The sequence below is a fragment of the Pogona vitticeps genome, chromosome 2 (genome assembly GCF_051106095.1).
Source record: "Pogona vitticeps strain Pit_001003342236 chromosome 2, PviZW2.1, whole genome shotgun sequence".
NCBI lineage: Eukaryota > Metazoa > Chordata > Lepidosauria > Squamata > Agamidae > Pogona > Pogona vitticeps.
Genome location: NC_135784.1, coordinates 11,911,366 through 11,927,696, shown reverse-complemented (window position 1 = coordinate 11,927,696; position 16,331 = coordinate 11,911,366). Strand labels below are relative to the sequence as shown.

The window sequence follows — 16,331 nt, the reverse complement described above, 5'->3', positions numbered from 1 at the left end:
CCCTCTCTGAGGGGCTGGTCCATCTCCCCCTTTCTCTCTTCGGCTAACTTGCCTCTCTCCTCCCTCATCTTTCTCCCCTCACTCACTCACCTCTTTCTCTCAGCAATGGGAGGGATTCACTGGTCTTGCTTCTCTCTAACTCCTTTCTGCCTCTTCATGAGGTATCATCAAGTTCTCCCACTGTTTGGTCCAGGGTTTCTCCATCCATATCCACTCTCAGCCTTGTGGTAATATCCTCTCCTTCTTGTGCCCTTCTACCTCTCCAGTTTCCATTGTCTCCCTTCTTAATTGTTCCCCAATGTACATTTCTCGTCCCTCCTCTTGTCTTATTCCTTTCTTTTTCTCTTCCACCTCTGCTGTTCCTAAGGTTCCTTTACCCGGTGGATCCTTTCCTTTTCTTAATACACTTTCTAATTCCCTCACTGGAACTTCCACCTTAGACACCCCAGGCTCTTTATTTCCAGACTCTCCCATCCTTTCATTGGTCTCAACCTTTGATTCTTCACTCGGAAGTATCTCTATATCCTCATGTTTTTCTCTGAGACCCTTCTCACCTCTCTATCTTCCCGTTCTCCCCATGGAGGTGTCACTTCTCTGACGGGTCATATGTTGTCTCTGGGGCTCTGTGGGCTTCTCCCTCCTCTCCTCAGGAAAGGACGGCAATCCAGTCAGGATGGGTTCAGCCCAAATTTCTCACTCACACAGACAACCAGTGACAAGGTGGTTGAAGCCCATCTGGGTATCTCATAAGAAGTCTTTTCATTGTTGCAATGATTCCAAGCAATTCCAAAATTTCTTAACTCTGTACAAGTTCATTTATTTACATCATTTCTTGCATCCATACTTAAATAAACTAAATCCAGAAAAGTATGTAAGGCATGAGGAAATAACTGTCAGTACAGATCTTTCAATCCAAACATCATACTGTTATACAAAAAATGCAGGCTTACTTAAAATATATCCTTTCACTTGTAAAAAGATGCAGGAATTTAATTTTAGATAATAGGGAAAACTTAATATGTGAATAAAAAATACGAACACATTAAAACACTGGAGGTCATAATCTAGAAAGACAGAGAATACATCTTCAGAAGACTTCAAATTTTCTAAGAATACAATCAAAAATGGAAATAAGTTTATAATTTTAATGAAAGACATGTAAAAGTATTTAAACATTACAAATAAATGTATACAAAGGAAAAAAGCAGTATTTGGCTCTAAGTGTGTTGCTAAAACAGAGAAAATTTTGTTCTCACCCAGGCAGGTGTAAAATCCATTGCTGGCTGTCCCTGCCTGATAGTTATCTTTCCACTCTTCCACAGACTTTCACCCGGCATCAGTTCCATCCTATGTTGTACTCCATGAAACCAAACGTCTATGGTTCTCCGTTCCTTTCTAATAACATTTTGTGTGAGAATATATATATATTTGTTCATCAAAAATAGAGAATAGAAATTCATTGGTACCCTCTTAAAAACTGTTCTTATTTATGAGGGTAAAGCTTTCTGAAACAAATGACAGCTACTCTCTATTCACTACTTGCTTTTCTTTCATCAGTTAGCCTTAGAACATCCATCTTTTCTATTTTTACACTAATTTTGAAAAGGCGCCTATTGCAAAATATATGTGCTTATTCTCATTTTTTTAGCATATGGTTCCACGTCTATTTTGTGATATCTTTCTGTCAATAAATGATGGAAGTAAAACACGTCACAAGTGGTACTTCAAAATGCACTCCATTTTTTCTCTTTTATTTGTTATTTATTCTTTAAAGTAAAACCAGCACAAAACTGAATGAGCTCCTGGTGCCTTTTTATCAGGAGCTCTGAATATAGCTCTTTCCACATTCCATGCATTTCTATGGTTTCTCCCCAGTGTGACTTCTTTCATGTTTCCTAAGGGTACCACTGCTACTAAAGCTCTTTCCACATTCCATGCATTTATGTGGTTTCTCCCCAGTGTGAGTCCTTTGATGTAACCTAAGGGTACCACTGCTACTAAAGCTCTTTCCACATTCCATGCATTTATGTGGTTTCTCCCCAGTGTGAGTTCTTTCATGTGACCTCAGGCCACCACTCTGACTAAAGCTCTTTCCACATTCCATGCATTTATGTGGTTTCTCCCCAGTGTGAGTCCTTTTATGTAACCTAAGGGCACCACTGTGAATGAAACCCTTTCCACATTCCATACATTTATGTGGTTTCTCCCCAGTGTGAGTCCTTTTATGTAACCTAAGGGCACCATTGCTACTAAAGCCCTTTCCACAGTCTATGCATTTATATGGTTTCTCTCCAGTGTGGGTCCTTTCATGTGACCTAAGGGCACTACTGCGAATGAAGCCCTTTCCACATTCCATACATTTATGCGGTTTCTCCCCAGTGTGAGTCCTTTCATGTGACCTAAGTTGACTACTCTGACTAAACTTCTTTCCACATTCCATGCATTTATATGGTTTCTCCCCAGTGTGAGTCCTTTGATGTGACCTAAGTTGACTACTCTGACTAAAGCTCTTTCCACATTCCATGCATTTATGTGGTTTCTCCCCAGTGTGAGTTCTTTCATGTTTTCTAAGGTTACCAATTGTACTAAAGCTCTTTCCACATTCCATGCATTTATGTGGTTTCTCCCCAGTGTGAGTCCTTTGATGGAACCTAAGGTTATTACTCTGACTAAAGCTCTTTCCACATTCCATGCATTTATGTGGTTTCTCCCCAGTGTGAGTCCTTTGATGTAACCTAAGGTTACCACTCCAATGGAAGCTCTTTCCGCATTCCATACATGGATACAGTCCCTTCCCTTTGTGAGTTATATGATGTCTACTGAGATTACATGCGTTTATGTGGTTTCTCCGCTGCGTGAGTTCTTTTACGTGATGTCCACTCCTGCCCACTCGGATTTTCAATTCTCTGTTTTCTTGTTTGGTTATGAGTTTCTGCCCAGGTTGCCTCAGATGTTGCTGGACAATTCTTCTCCTCTTCATCATCTGGTAGATTAGAAAAAGAAGAGAAACAACCACTTCCAAAATTTGCAGAAATAAGGTGATGTGTTCGGTCTCTGCCTGAGTCATGGAGAAGGAAGGGAAGACAGGCAAGAAGGTGAGGGAAGAGAACCAGGGAGGAGTTGAGGCCGGTCCAGAGAGTTTTACTTTGGGCTTTAGGCTGGAAGGGCTCTCCACTGAGGGACCTTTTGGAGGGAGGTGTAATGAAGGGATGGTCATTTCCACAACCAAAGAAATATGTGAAATTCAAAGTATATTGATTTCTTTTCCTTCTCAAATTCTCCCCAATGACTGTAACTTTAGTTTCCAGAAAAATAGAAGTTGATTAAAGAGGAAAGTTGATTAAAGAGGAAAGTTGATTAAAGAGCAATCAAAGTTGATTAAAGAGAAAACAAATAATTGAATTAAAGGATTGTTTAGCAAAAATGAATAATAAGGGGGAAAACAGGTCAGTGTTAGAAAGGAAAGTGGATGAATGTGATGCAGGTAGATTATTGGACTTGAGAATGGGTAAAGAGCAGTTAGTGTCAATGGCGGGAATTGACAAAGTCTGCAGAGATTATTAAGAACATATCAAGAACAACAAAGTGATGATAGTATAGTAATTAGGACTGAGAGCACAATGGGATGGAATTGTTGGTCCACTGGAAGGAGAAGCAAACAAGCAGCACTTCGTGGGGGACCGCCATATGCAGGTGCTTTTATGCAAATGCCCAAAGATGGGAGAGCTGGAACATTTGGTGGCTAGGGATAACAGTGATATAGTGGCCATAATGGAAACCTGGTGGCATTTGGAGAAACAGTGGGATGATGCAATCCCAGACTATCAACTCTATAGGAGGGATAGGGAGGGGCGTGTTGGAGGTGGGTTGGCCATCTAGGTCAAATGGAGATGGATGGTGAGTCTGACACCATCATAGAACCACTGTGGGTTAAACTACCAGGCTAAGGAGCAATGAGATAGTGTGTTGTGTGTGTGTGTTATCATCCTCCAGACCAAAAACTTCAGGTGGACCTTGAAATGCACAGAGAAATCAGGGAGGTGTCCAAAAGGGACAAGATTGTAATTATGGGGAATACAAATTCTCCTCACATGAACTGGGTCAATGTGTACTCGAGTCAAGAAAGAGTGACTGGGTTTCTTGACTTGCTAAAGGACTGTGCCTTGGAGCAATTCTTCATGGAGCCCAACAGAGGACAGGTGACTCTGGGTCTAATATCGTACAGTACTCGGGACCTGGTTAGGTACAGGAATGTCACTAAATCGCTAGGAAATAGTGACCATGCGGCCATCTCTTTCGCCCTGCATGTTGTGGGGAGAGTGTCAAGCAAATCTGACACAAAAACCCTTGATTTCCAAAGAGTGGACTTCCTTCAGATGAGTAAGGTAGAAAGAAGTTGAAAGGGAAGGTTTTTAAAAAATCTCCAGGGTGCATGGAGTCTCTTTAAAACAACAGTAGTAGAGCCCCTGTGGTAGTGTATACCGCAAAAAAGGGGGGAGGGCTCAACTAAGTTCAAGAAAGTGGCAGAATTGTTAACTACTAATGTTACAGAGATGTTAACAGGAAAGAAGGGGCCCTTCCATAAATGGAAATTCCTTCCAAATGTGGAAAATTAAAAGGTACACAAACTCTGGCAAAAGAAATATAATAAGATTATACGAAGGGCAAAGAAAGTCCTTGTGGAACATATGGCCAACAATATAAGGGGGAATAATAAAAGCTTCTTTAAATAGTTTAGAAGCAGAAAACTTGTCACAGAAGCGGCTGGCCCTCCCGATGGTGAGAGAGGGAAAGGGGACAGAGATTGCAGAGAAATTAAATGAGTTTTTTTGCATTTGTCTCAACAACATATGACTTTGGGCAGGTTCCGCCGCCCGAACAGCCCTCCTTGAATAATGAATTAAATCAGATACAAGTTATTCTTCTCCAGAGGCCTGGAAATGGTCAACAGGGACTCAAATGGGAAGGAGCCTTTTTCCAGCCATAGAGGCGACAGAAAGCTATAAGGACATTCCCATCTTGGCAGAATTTGTATATAACACTTCAGGAGCCACAGACCTCTTGGAGAATGTCACTATGGAGATACAAGCAAAATTAAAGGCTGAAGTAGTTTCCTGGAAGAATATGGCTTTGCAACAGAGGTTAGCCACTGATAGGATGCTCCTGCATTGTGACGGCCTGTGTGCGTATATAAATCAAACACGTTGTATGTACTAGGATGAGGGGGAAAAAGGGAAAAACCTTTTAATGAACCATCTCAACAACTAGTGCAAAATTTATTGATAGAGATAAGTTATCTCTGCCCCTTCTATCTAGAGGGAGGAACTTCACGACACCAAGGGAATTTCACATGAAATTCTTACCACATGGCACATTTGCATGTATGCGATTTCAAAGCTAGAAAATCCTCTCCTATCTCAGAGATATGAGCCACAAGCTCTTCTGTTAACTAGCCCAAAAATCCTCCCCCCACCAGGCCTCCCGAAACTCCCGAATTCCCTGATGAATCCCCTCAAAATGGTCTCCATCAAAACTTTTCTCCCTGCGCAACTTCTAATTCGTCTTCTTCCACCCACTCCCTCCTTTTCCCTTTCTATCCTGCTTTCCAATGCAGATGCTACAGTTTCTATTTCTCCCCACCCTTCTCCCCCTCTCTCCTGCCTTGTGACGCAACAGGCTCTATTCCCACACTCCTGGTCTCCCCCCTCAGTTCACTCCTTCCCGGCTCAGCTAGGCAATTACAGTGGTGCCTCGCATAGCGATCACTTGGTTGAGCAATGAAATCGCCTTGTGACATTGTTCTTGCGATCCCCTATGGGGAAAAATCAGTTTGCGATGATCCCGCGGAAGTGATCATCGCAAAGCCCCCGTTTTCGGCCAGCTAATCGGCGGTCCCAAAATGGCCGCCAGAAAAATAAAATGGTGACTGCTGTTTTGCCTTGCTTTAGAGGCACCCAAAATGGCCACCGCAATAGAGGATATTCGCATAAGGTCAGTTTTTAAGCCCATAGGAACACATTAAACACATTTTAAATAGTTTCTATGGGCCTTTAAAATCCATTTAGCGACGAAATCCCTTAGTGACGTTTTTCCTGGAACGGATTAACATCGCTGAGCGAGGCACCACTGTAGCTGGAACACCTGCAATTCTCCCTCTGCATGCCCCTCCAATCTTCTCTGGCAAGGCAAAGCAAAAAATGTTATCCCCTGAACACCTTGGCAGCAATTCCCAGGGTTTCGCTTTTGTTCCTCCTGGATTTTGGACCAAAGAGACATTGATAATGAGAATTCATGTTTTTAAACAGCATCCCAATTTGAGAAATTCAACTTGCTACTGTTAAAAGTACTCCTGTTGACAAAGCAACTCAGAAGTTGGCAACAGCACATTATGAACCAGGTGCTGTAGATTTCATGTTGAAAACAGACTGGCTTGAAATTTATGCTACTCAACCAGTAAAAGACAGGGAATAATCTGCTTTAACAATCCCTATGTACCACAATTCCCATTCTTCTCACCAGTAGAACGTCTTGCCACAGGAAATATGGAATGCTGGGTATCTAGTCCTAGAGACACCTTGTTTGGGAAACCTTGCATTGTTTACATGTCATTTCATGGATCAAACTTTGTTGGGAGATCAATTTCTCCCTGCTTCTATTTCTCCTTCTTTGACTGCTGTATTTTTCCATGTATAAGATGCCGCATGTATCAGATGCCCCCAATTGTTCTAATCCAAAATTAAGAAAAATAAGTGGAGCTTAGCAAGTGTAGGGGGAAAGGGATCAAAGTGCTGGGGGATTGCTTTGATCCCTGCTTTTGCCTCTGTTCTCTCATCAGCTTCCGTGTATAAGACGACCCTCAATTTTTAGTCTAAAGATTTTAGACAAAAGTATATACACGGAAAAATATGGTAATTGCTTTCGGCAAACAGGTCTTTACATGGCTTCAGAGCAGATGCACACAGCATCTCCAAATTTTTATTAGGCAAGCCAATTCCTGGAGACTACATGTTCCATGTTTTTATCAGGACTACAAACTCCATCACAATTTGCATTGCTAGAAAGGCAGTGATTTCTTGAAAATTTAAATTGGGCTCGTGCATTCATGAGCCTTAGGACACATGATTTCTAACCCCTGTTTGATGCAGTCCAGGGGCCTCAAATTCCTATAGAATCATCCGTTACTCAAATTCATGAAGGGGTTAAACAGTAGCATGGCAACTTCCTCTTTTTTTGACTCTTTGTATCTGCTTATCACACGTACAGTTCAGGCGCTTCTTCTCAAGGCCACTGTGATGCCTAAATTGCTTGACTACTTTAACACTTCTGCTGGGAACGTTTACTCTACGATTGCAGCCCATGTGACAAAGGGAAGCCAGCGTATCAAGCACTTCACAAATTTGGAGTACCTGTTTTACGTGCCTTTCCCTTGGGCCCTTCCCAAGGTTGCTAAGCTGTTGGCTGATTTTACAGTCACAGAGCACAATCTCCCGGATAATGTCACAGCTCCCTGAGAGGAGACGTGTCTACCCATCCTTCCTCTTTCTCATAGTGATAGTGAGCTAGCTTCAAAGCCTCTCTTCGGCCAATCCTAATGGCATTATGCAACCATTGTCCTATCTGTATACTGTCAACTATCTGTGAGCTTGTAAGTTTATTGAAAGAGAGAACTCCGAGAGAGCTGGATCCAGAGGTGTGTATGGAGGACTCTGCTGGCAGACATCCTTGTGTGTGTGGTTGATTTCTTTAACTTTTCTCTCTAGGACAGGGGTCTCAAACTCAATTTACCTGGGGTCCATTGGAGGCAGAGTCTGGGTGAGGGTGGGGCGCATCAGATTTTCCACCATGTGGAGCAAGGGCCTGAGGAACCGCCCATGAGTTTCCTTAGCCCGGCTGGGGCTCCGAGGAGGAGGAGCGTGCAAGCCCTCGTTGCCAGCCACAACCCTCTCCAGCTCCTTCTTCACTACCACCATCACCACCAGCAGCAGGACAAAGAAGTGGAGAAGGGTGGGAGTGCCGGTGACCGCCTATTGGGGGGGAGGAGGGCATGAGATAAAATTTTAGAAAACCCCTCACAGAATCGCCTTTCCAAAGGAGAAAAGCAACCATTAGTACCCATGAAATTAAACAGAATGGGGTGCCCCCCCACAAGTGCAAACATGCATGCACAAGAGGTCTGGCAACCTTCCTCAGAGGCCCCGCCTCAAAAAAGGCACACTCAGCAACAGCAGCTACCCCCACCATGACAGAGGAGCGAACCCAGGCAGCCTCCAGAGCTGAGGCAGCTGAAGCAGGACGAGGAGGAGGGGGAAGCACCGCCAGGCACTGAGACGGCCACTGGCCAGGCTGGTGCTGGGGGTGCCAAAAGAGAAAGAGAGCCAGAGAGTAGCTTCTCTGGAATAGGCAGCGCTGGTGGCGGCTCCTGTTGATAGCTTGGAGGCGCTCTTTGAGGATGGGCCTGGAGCGAGCTCCGCTCTCAGGCACTGCTCAGCAGCAGCTCAGATGCTTGGGGAAAACGGCCAGCAGCATGCCTTGCTCGCTGGCTCTCCCCCAAGACAGCACCTCTTGCACCCCCCATCCGGAACTGCAGCCTGCCAGCCAGCAGACAACCACCACTGCTGAAGAGGCTGAAATTGATCTATTCTATGAAGACCTACAACACCTTCTAGAACTGACCCCAAAGAAAGATGTTCTGCTCATTATAGGGAACTGGAATGCTAAAGTAGGGAGTCAAGAGATAAAAGGAACAACGGGAAAGTTTGGCCTTGCAGTTCAAAATGAAGCAGGGCAAAGGCTGATAGAGTTTTGTCACCAGAACAAGCTGGTCATCACAAACACTCTTTTCCAACAACACGAGACGTGACTCTACACTTGGACATCACCAGATGGTCAATATCAAAATCAGATTGATTATATTCTCCACATCAGCTCCTTATAACAAAATTCAAGGTTAAACTGAAGAAAGTATGAAAAACCACTGGGCTAGTAAGGTATAATCTAAACCGAATCCATTATGAATACACAGTGGAAGTGAAAAACAGATTTAAGGAACTAGATTCGATGGACAGAGTGGCTGAATACCTATGGATGGAGGCTCATAACATTGTACGGCAGACAGCAACAAAAAACATCCTAAAGAAAAAGGAAATGGAAGAAAGCAAAGTGGCTGTCTAATGAGGCCTTACAAATGGCAGAGAAGAGAAGGGAAACCAAATACATGGGAGATAGGTAAAGTTAAAGAAAACTGAATGCAGACTTCCAAAGAAAAGCAAGGAGAGACAGGAGGGCCTTCTTAAATGAGCAATGCAAAGAAATAAGAGGAAAACAATAGAAAGGGGAAGCCAGAGATTTGTTCAAGAGAACTGAAGATATTAAAGGAACATTTTGTGCAAAGATGGACATGATAAAGGACAAAAATGGTAGGGATCTTATAGAAGCAGAAGACATCAAGAACAGGTGGCAAGAACACACAGAGGAATTACACCAGAAAGATATGGATGTTTTGGACATGCCAGATAGTGTGGTTGCTGACCTTAAGCCAGACATCCTGGAGAGGGAAGTCAAGTGGGCCTTAGAAAGTGTGGCTAACAACAAGGCCAGTGGAGGTGAGGGCATTCCAGTGGGAAACCACAGGCTGGTTAGCCTAATGTCTGTTCCACGGAAGGTTTGCCTCTTATCAAGAGGACCTGCCATTGGTGACCATGGGCTTTGGGTTGAGCAGGATTGAAATCTTAAAAAAAAAGAAAACTAAATAAGATGCAAAGAAAACCATACCCCGAAAATCAACACTCTGCACATGTTCAAAGAAGAAGTGTGGTGTTGTGGATGGAGTACCAGACTGGAAACCAGGAGACCTCGATTCAAATCTCTGCTGGGCCAGGGAAATTGAGAGGACAGTGTGTGGCAAGGCTACTTAAGCCACCTCTTGAAATCCCACTTACCTTGCAAATCCTGGAGGGATGTGGGATTTGGTTCTTTGTTTTTGGTCTCCAAAACAGCAAAGACGACTCAGCTCAGTCTCACTCCTTCCTTGGAGAAAAGAAAAAGATCAGCCTGGAGGCTTTATGGATCAAGCAAATCAAAAACATTTTCTTGTGGGATGTGCCTTCGTCATGTTTCAATTGAACGGGGCTACATCCCCATCTCTCTCCCTCCTTCAGGCAGCAGAACAAGACAAACACAAAAGCAGGCAGGCAGGCAGGCGTATCTTCCCTTTGACACATGCGATGAAAAGAGTAGCATACAACATGATAAGTCTCCCACTGTTTACTGAAAATATTTTTACCCTGCCTTTCTCCTTAAAAACGACCCAAGGGAGCATATGTGCATCAGAAAAAGACTTGCTACGGGATGTGGTGACAACATCCGGCCTAGATGCCTTGAAAAGGGGGATTGGAAAGATTTTTGGAAGAAAAGTGAATCACGCGTTACCAGCCATGATGGGTCTGTATAATCTCAAGGTTTAAAAGAAAGGTACCTCAACAGGCCAGTGGTGGCACTCCTGGTTAAACTGCAGAAGGTCACAAGATCAGCAGTCGTAAGATTGAATCCTCGCGAGAGACGGAGCTCCTGTCACTTGTCCCAACTCCTACCAACCTAGCAGTTCAAAAGCATGTAAAAATGGGAGTAGATAAATAGGTACCACCTTGGTGGGAAAATAAAAGTGTTCCGTGTCTAGTCACGCTGGCCACATGATGACAGAAACTGTCTTCAGACAAACGCTGGCTCTATGGTTTGGAAATGGGGATGAGCAGCATGCCCTAGAGTTCGACACGACTGGACTAAATGTCAAGGGGACCCTTTACCTTTACTCTACCTCAAAAGGCCAAATGCAGGGAAGGGTTATCGGAAGACAGGTATCTCGTCATCTCAAAGGCATCAGATAGATCCAATGTGAAATACAGGAAGTTGGATCAGATGGGTCCTTGGTCTGATCCAGCAGGTTCTTCTATTAATTACGTTATATTATATCTTCAGAACCAACAGCCTCTCAACAGGCAGAAGCTGCCAGCCTTCCACTCCACCCCAAAGAAGAGTAAGTTCTCTGATGCCACCATGATGCCTATGGAGGGGGAGACAGCGGACGGCTGAAGGATGCTGTTTCTCAGGCTTTGACATCCTTCACCATAAAACACAAGGAAGGGAGAAGAAGCTGATGTGTGACACCTTTTCTGAAGAGAGATATGGATGTATTCTCTACACCTCTGGGGTTCATAGCCTTAAAAATAAAGGGAAAAAGTTGCCCCCTCCTTTGTGGGGTAGGGCCGATGGGCCACTTATTCACTTTCCTTCTTTGCTTTCTTTTTCAGAGGGTTAGCAGAGTGTTTTGTTTTGTTTTTAAATCGAAAAATACAGATGCCCAGTAACCCTCTTTCAAGATGATCAGAGGGACTTACTTCCAGTAAAATAGATTTAGGATTCCAACCTAAAGATCGGGTCTTTCCCTGGTTGTGCTAAAAGGAGATCGGACAAGAACGAAGGGAGTGAGTTTCTTCATTTTGTTTATTTCAACGGGTCTGATCAAAGCCTGCTCACCAAATAAAGCAGCAGCAGCAACAGAAGAAGAAGAAACCAGAATACCAGCTCAGGTCAAAGTGAAGGAGTATTTTTAACTCTCCAGCTGTTTCTTGGATCATCTGTTAGGGGGAGGCATCAAGCTGTGCTTTTCACAACTGCTCAGAATCCCAGAGGCTCAAACCCAACAAGAAACGTTATGTTGTGTTTCACTTTCCCTCTTCCCATAATCGTCTTCTCCTTCCCAAGGGCATCAGGAAACCCCCCCCCCCAGGCAAAGCCCTGCCTGCCTCCCATCATCTGACGTCTGTTTCAGGCTCGGGAATGAAGTCTTGGGAAGACCAGGCTGAAATGTCCCCCGCCCCCTTCTTACATCATTATTAATTTCTTAATCTGGAATCACTCCCCTGCTTGTCCGGCAGAGGATCCCCCTCAGAGGGAAGGTGCAGGGAGGACCCCCCTCCCTCGCAAACCCCACTGTTCCTGCTCACCCCCCAAGTCCCAGATGAGCCTCCTCCTCCTCCTCCTGCCTTCCCCCAGGGCAGGGAGGGGGGTGCCCTACGCCATTAGAGGAAGATGGGGGGGGGTCAGAGACGGGAGGCAAGTTACTTTCTCTCCCGTTCCTTTGTTTGCATCCATTCCTGTGCAGGAAGGATTCAGGGGAAGGCAGGGTCTCCCCTCCCTCCCGTCGATCAAGCCCATGGGGGTGGGATCTGGACCCCCCACAGATCCTCTCCCCCCTTTGAATTTCCCTCCCCCTTCCTCCGAAATAGAGACAGAGGGAAAACATGCCTTACAAGCAGGTCGAGCACCGCAAATCTCAGCAGGGCACCATCGGCAATACCGGGAGGAGCAGCCCCCCTCCCCCGAGACTGGGGGGGAGCTGGCAACCTCATCCCCCATGCAAATCTCTGCCCCGCACCTCACCCCCGATCTGCCCCCCCTCCGGCGCCCACCTCCGTCCAGGTCCCGATCCGGGAGGCGCCCCAAAAGCCCCGCTTCTCTCCTCCAGGCGCCTTTCTTGGGCCAAAAGGGAAGAGGCAGGCGCTGCAGATCCCCGCTTCCGGGTTGAGTCAAGGGGAGGAGCTCTTCCCTCGTTTTCGTAGCTCTATGTTCCCTTCCTTCCCCCTCCTGCACGAACACTTTGTCCTCATTAATACCCTCTGCTCTGTCCCGCCTTTAGCGCACATCTTTTTTTTTTGTTAATAAATTCCAAAACACAACATGAAACACCTCAAATTGTTTTCCATTACTGTATTTTGAATTCTATCTCCCAAAGTAGCTCAAATGGTTTTTAACATTGCCAAGGAATCTGAGTGACATTCAGAATAAGAAAATTGCAATAGACCTTTCATATAAAATTTAAAATAGTAACAGCTCAAAAACCCAGCAAGCTCAATCAGAGGGGAAGTATGTGGGGTACAGAGTGATTATTTTCCCCTTCTCAATGAATGCACTCCCACCTCCTTGGTTGCTGATTATGCTGATCACGTGACCCGTTCAGGTTTCCTTTAGCTCAAGATGCTGCGTTTCTCCTTCCACCAGAGAAGATCAGGTTGGCTGTTTTCCTCTTCTCTTTCGTCCCCAACTTTATTTTATCCCCTTTCTCCTCCTCCGACAGAATCCCGATCTCTCTTCTCTAACCTTTATACTTGCACTCACACCCTTTTCCAGACCTCCTTCCCCTGATGTATAAGTGGGTATAAACTACCAGATGTTTTTGGAGACAGGGGTTCTCCACAATGTCTTTCCATGCATGTATTTCTTGCTTGTCTTGCATGTAGCCATTGGATCAGGCCGTTTCAGAAACATCCACCCACTTTATAGCGTGGAATTTGTTGATGAATTTCTCAGGAGAGCACAAAACATCTAGACTTGAGTGACTTTAGCTCTCATTTTCACTGAAAATCTAGCACCGGTGGGTCTCACACTAGAATTCCCACAATGTCTTCCAGGAAAGTTGGTGTCAGTACAGTGCCAGCGCAAAGCATATCAGGTAAAATCCAAAGAAATGAAACAAGTTAAAAACATGTGGCCCCTTTCCGCTCAGTCAGACATATAGGAAAACTATGAAATACTGGATGAAAGACCCATTTCACAAGTCAAATGTAACACGTATTCATGGGCTCCTAAGAGTCTTGGGTCTGTGGTTACATCTCACATGCAGTGGTTTCTGGCCTATGTTTGGTGTTAGGCTCTGTCATAAACATTCCTACAGGAGACAGAGAAGAGATGACAGGCACGAGCAAAAGGGAGTGGGGAGAAGATTTGGGGGTGAAGACTATTAAAATCTCAAGGGTGAGTCAACCTTGAGCCGGCTACTTACACCGCCTAGTCTTTGTCATCATGCCAATTGTGGCAGATTTATCCCATGCTCCCTTCAAACAACAGTCTCCCCCATGGGCTGTCCCTAGTTACCTCTGCCTTACTCTGTGAAGGCTGGGCATCCCCAGCAAGGACCTGTTTCCTCTTGTTTTCCTTCTTTGAAAACTTATTCCACATCGTGGCTACCTACTTGTCTTATGGTTTCTATTCTAACAATCATTGAATGCAGCTCACACACCCCACAGAAACACTTGCGCTGTCAGTAGGGGAATCCACCCTGAAGATCGGGGTGCTGATTCTGAGATCCCGCAGTTCATCAGCCACAAAGCCTAGTTGCAGGTTCATGTCACCCTTCCCGATATCAGAATGGAAGAACTTGAGTGGTCGTAATTGACTAGATAGGCGGGATATAAATAAATAAATAAATAAATAAATAAATAAATAAATAAATAAATAAATAAATAAATAAATAACACTGGGCTACCCCAGGAAAAGGTTACGGAACACTTTCTCTCAAACTCTAGCCGCCACTGAAAGTACTCACCAGGTCACAGTCAAATCCCATTCCCTAAGTCTCAAAGGAGGTGCCAAAAAACCAAAAATCAATTGCCATGTTCTTAATCGGGGTTCTTGGAGCATGCAGGAAGAGCCCTGCTAATCGGAGAGACCGACCGAACTTAGTCAGGGTGTGCCTCCCTCCAATCAGCAGCCACCTTTCCCTACTTGCCCCAATTGCGGAACTCTCAAGTTCCCCGGCTCCAATAGAGCGACTTAAATCCCACTTCTGACACGAATTTGTAATGCACCTGTGAGTGGAGGCATGGAAGTATGCCTTTGGAGTGGCACATGTGTTTGGGAAATTGTGGGAAGAGTAGGGTTTGATAAACTCAAAGGGAAAAGCAAAGCGTGCTGCTTATATACCGCCCCATAGCGCTTCAAGCACTCTCTGGGCTGTTTACAATTTAATTATGCAGGCTACACATTGCCGCCCCAGTGAGCTGGGTACTCATTTTACCAACCTCGGAAGGATAGAAGGCTGAGTCAACCTTGAGCCGGCTACCTGGGATTTGAACCCCGGGTCGTGAGCACAGTTTTAGCTGCAGTACAGCGGTTTAACCACTGCGCCACGAGCTCACAATAATAATAATAATAATAATAATAATAATAATAAGAAGAAGAAGAAGAAAATAATAATAATAATAATAATAATAATAATAATAATAATAATAATAATAATAATAAGAAGAAGAAGAAGAAGAAGAAGAAGAAGAAGAAGAAGAAGAAGAAGAAGAAGAAGAAGAAGAAGAAGAAGAAGAAGAAGAAGAAGAAGAAAACCAGTAATGCATGTGAAATTACTGCAGCAAACCCTGAAGCATTGTCAAAGCCAGCGCAGGTGGCAGTTGTTCATGTTCCTGGCCATGTGAAAGAACCTACCATGGAAGCCATAGCAATAGGAGCACAGACACACTTGCTAAGAAGGCTGCCATCTCAGGGAAACCAATAGCACATGTTCAAATGTCATTGATACCAATAGGGAGGGATCTGCAGTATCCTTTGGTATACCAGCAAAAAGAAGTGGCTTTAGAACAGGGAGAAAAATCTGAAAAAGGGAGGTTAGTGTTGTCGGATGGCTGACTTTGGTGTCCAAAAGCACTAACTAGGGAAGTTCTGAAAGCTTTCCACAAAGGAGGTCATTGAAGAGCTGAGGCTTTAGTAGAAGCCTTCTTAGAAAAATATGTGAGCTTGGGGTTATGGACTGAAGCAAAAGGGTTGGTAAAGACGTTTGACTTGTGAAAAGACCAATAAAAGTAGGAAGGAAGCAGAAGGAGAAAGGAGATTGACCGTTAGCGATCTGCCCATTTCAGAGAATTCAAGCTGATTTTATAGAAATGCCACCGGTGGGATGTGTTAAGTATTGTTTGGTGATGGTGGACCATTTGACAGGCTGGGTGGAGGAATTTCGAAATGACAAAAGAAAATGCGGGGAATGTTACAAAATGCCTTCTGGGACAAGTTATCCTGAGGTTTGGTTTGCCAGAAGTAACAGTTTCAGACAGAAGCTCACACATAGTAGTAATAATAATAATAATAATAACAACAACAACAACAACAACAACAACAACAACAAAACAATAAGAATAAGAATAAGAATAATAATAATAATAATAATAATAATAATAATAATAATAATAAGAAGAAGAAGAAGAAGAAGAAGAAGAAGAAGAAGAAGAAGAAGAAGAAGAAGAAGAACAACAACAACAACAACAACAACAACAACAAGGACAAGGACAAGGACAAGAACTAATCAAGGAATAGTTAAGAAGTTAGGGATAAAATGGGAACTTCATACCTCTTGGCATCCACCTTCTTCTGGGAGGGATGGAGAGAATGAATGCCACTTTGAAATATACACTCAAAAGACTGATGATGGAAATTTGGTTATCATGGACTAAACTACAGTGGTGCCTCGCACAACGGTCGCTCCGTAGAGCGAC

At 44.2% G+C, this 16,331-nt stretch overlaps 1 protein-coding gene across 1 annotated transcript; it reads right to left on the bottom strand.

Annotated features, from left to right (window-relative positions):
* Positions 1-792: 792 nt before the first annotated feature.
* Positions 793-15,939, bottom strand: LOC140703821 (uncharacterized). The gene is given in 4 exon segments (XM_078387908.1): positions 793-2,983; positions 9,939-10,026; positions 10,475-10,593; positions 12,468-15,939. A coding segment is annotated over 1 exon segment (1,167 nt). The 5' UTR covers positions 9,939-10,026; positions 10,475-10,593; positions 12,468-15,939; the 3' UTR covers positions 793-1,816.
* Between the last annotated feature and the right edge of the window lie 392 nt (positions 15,940-16,331).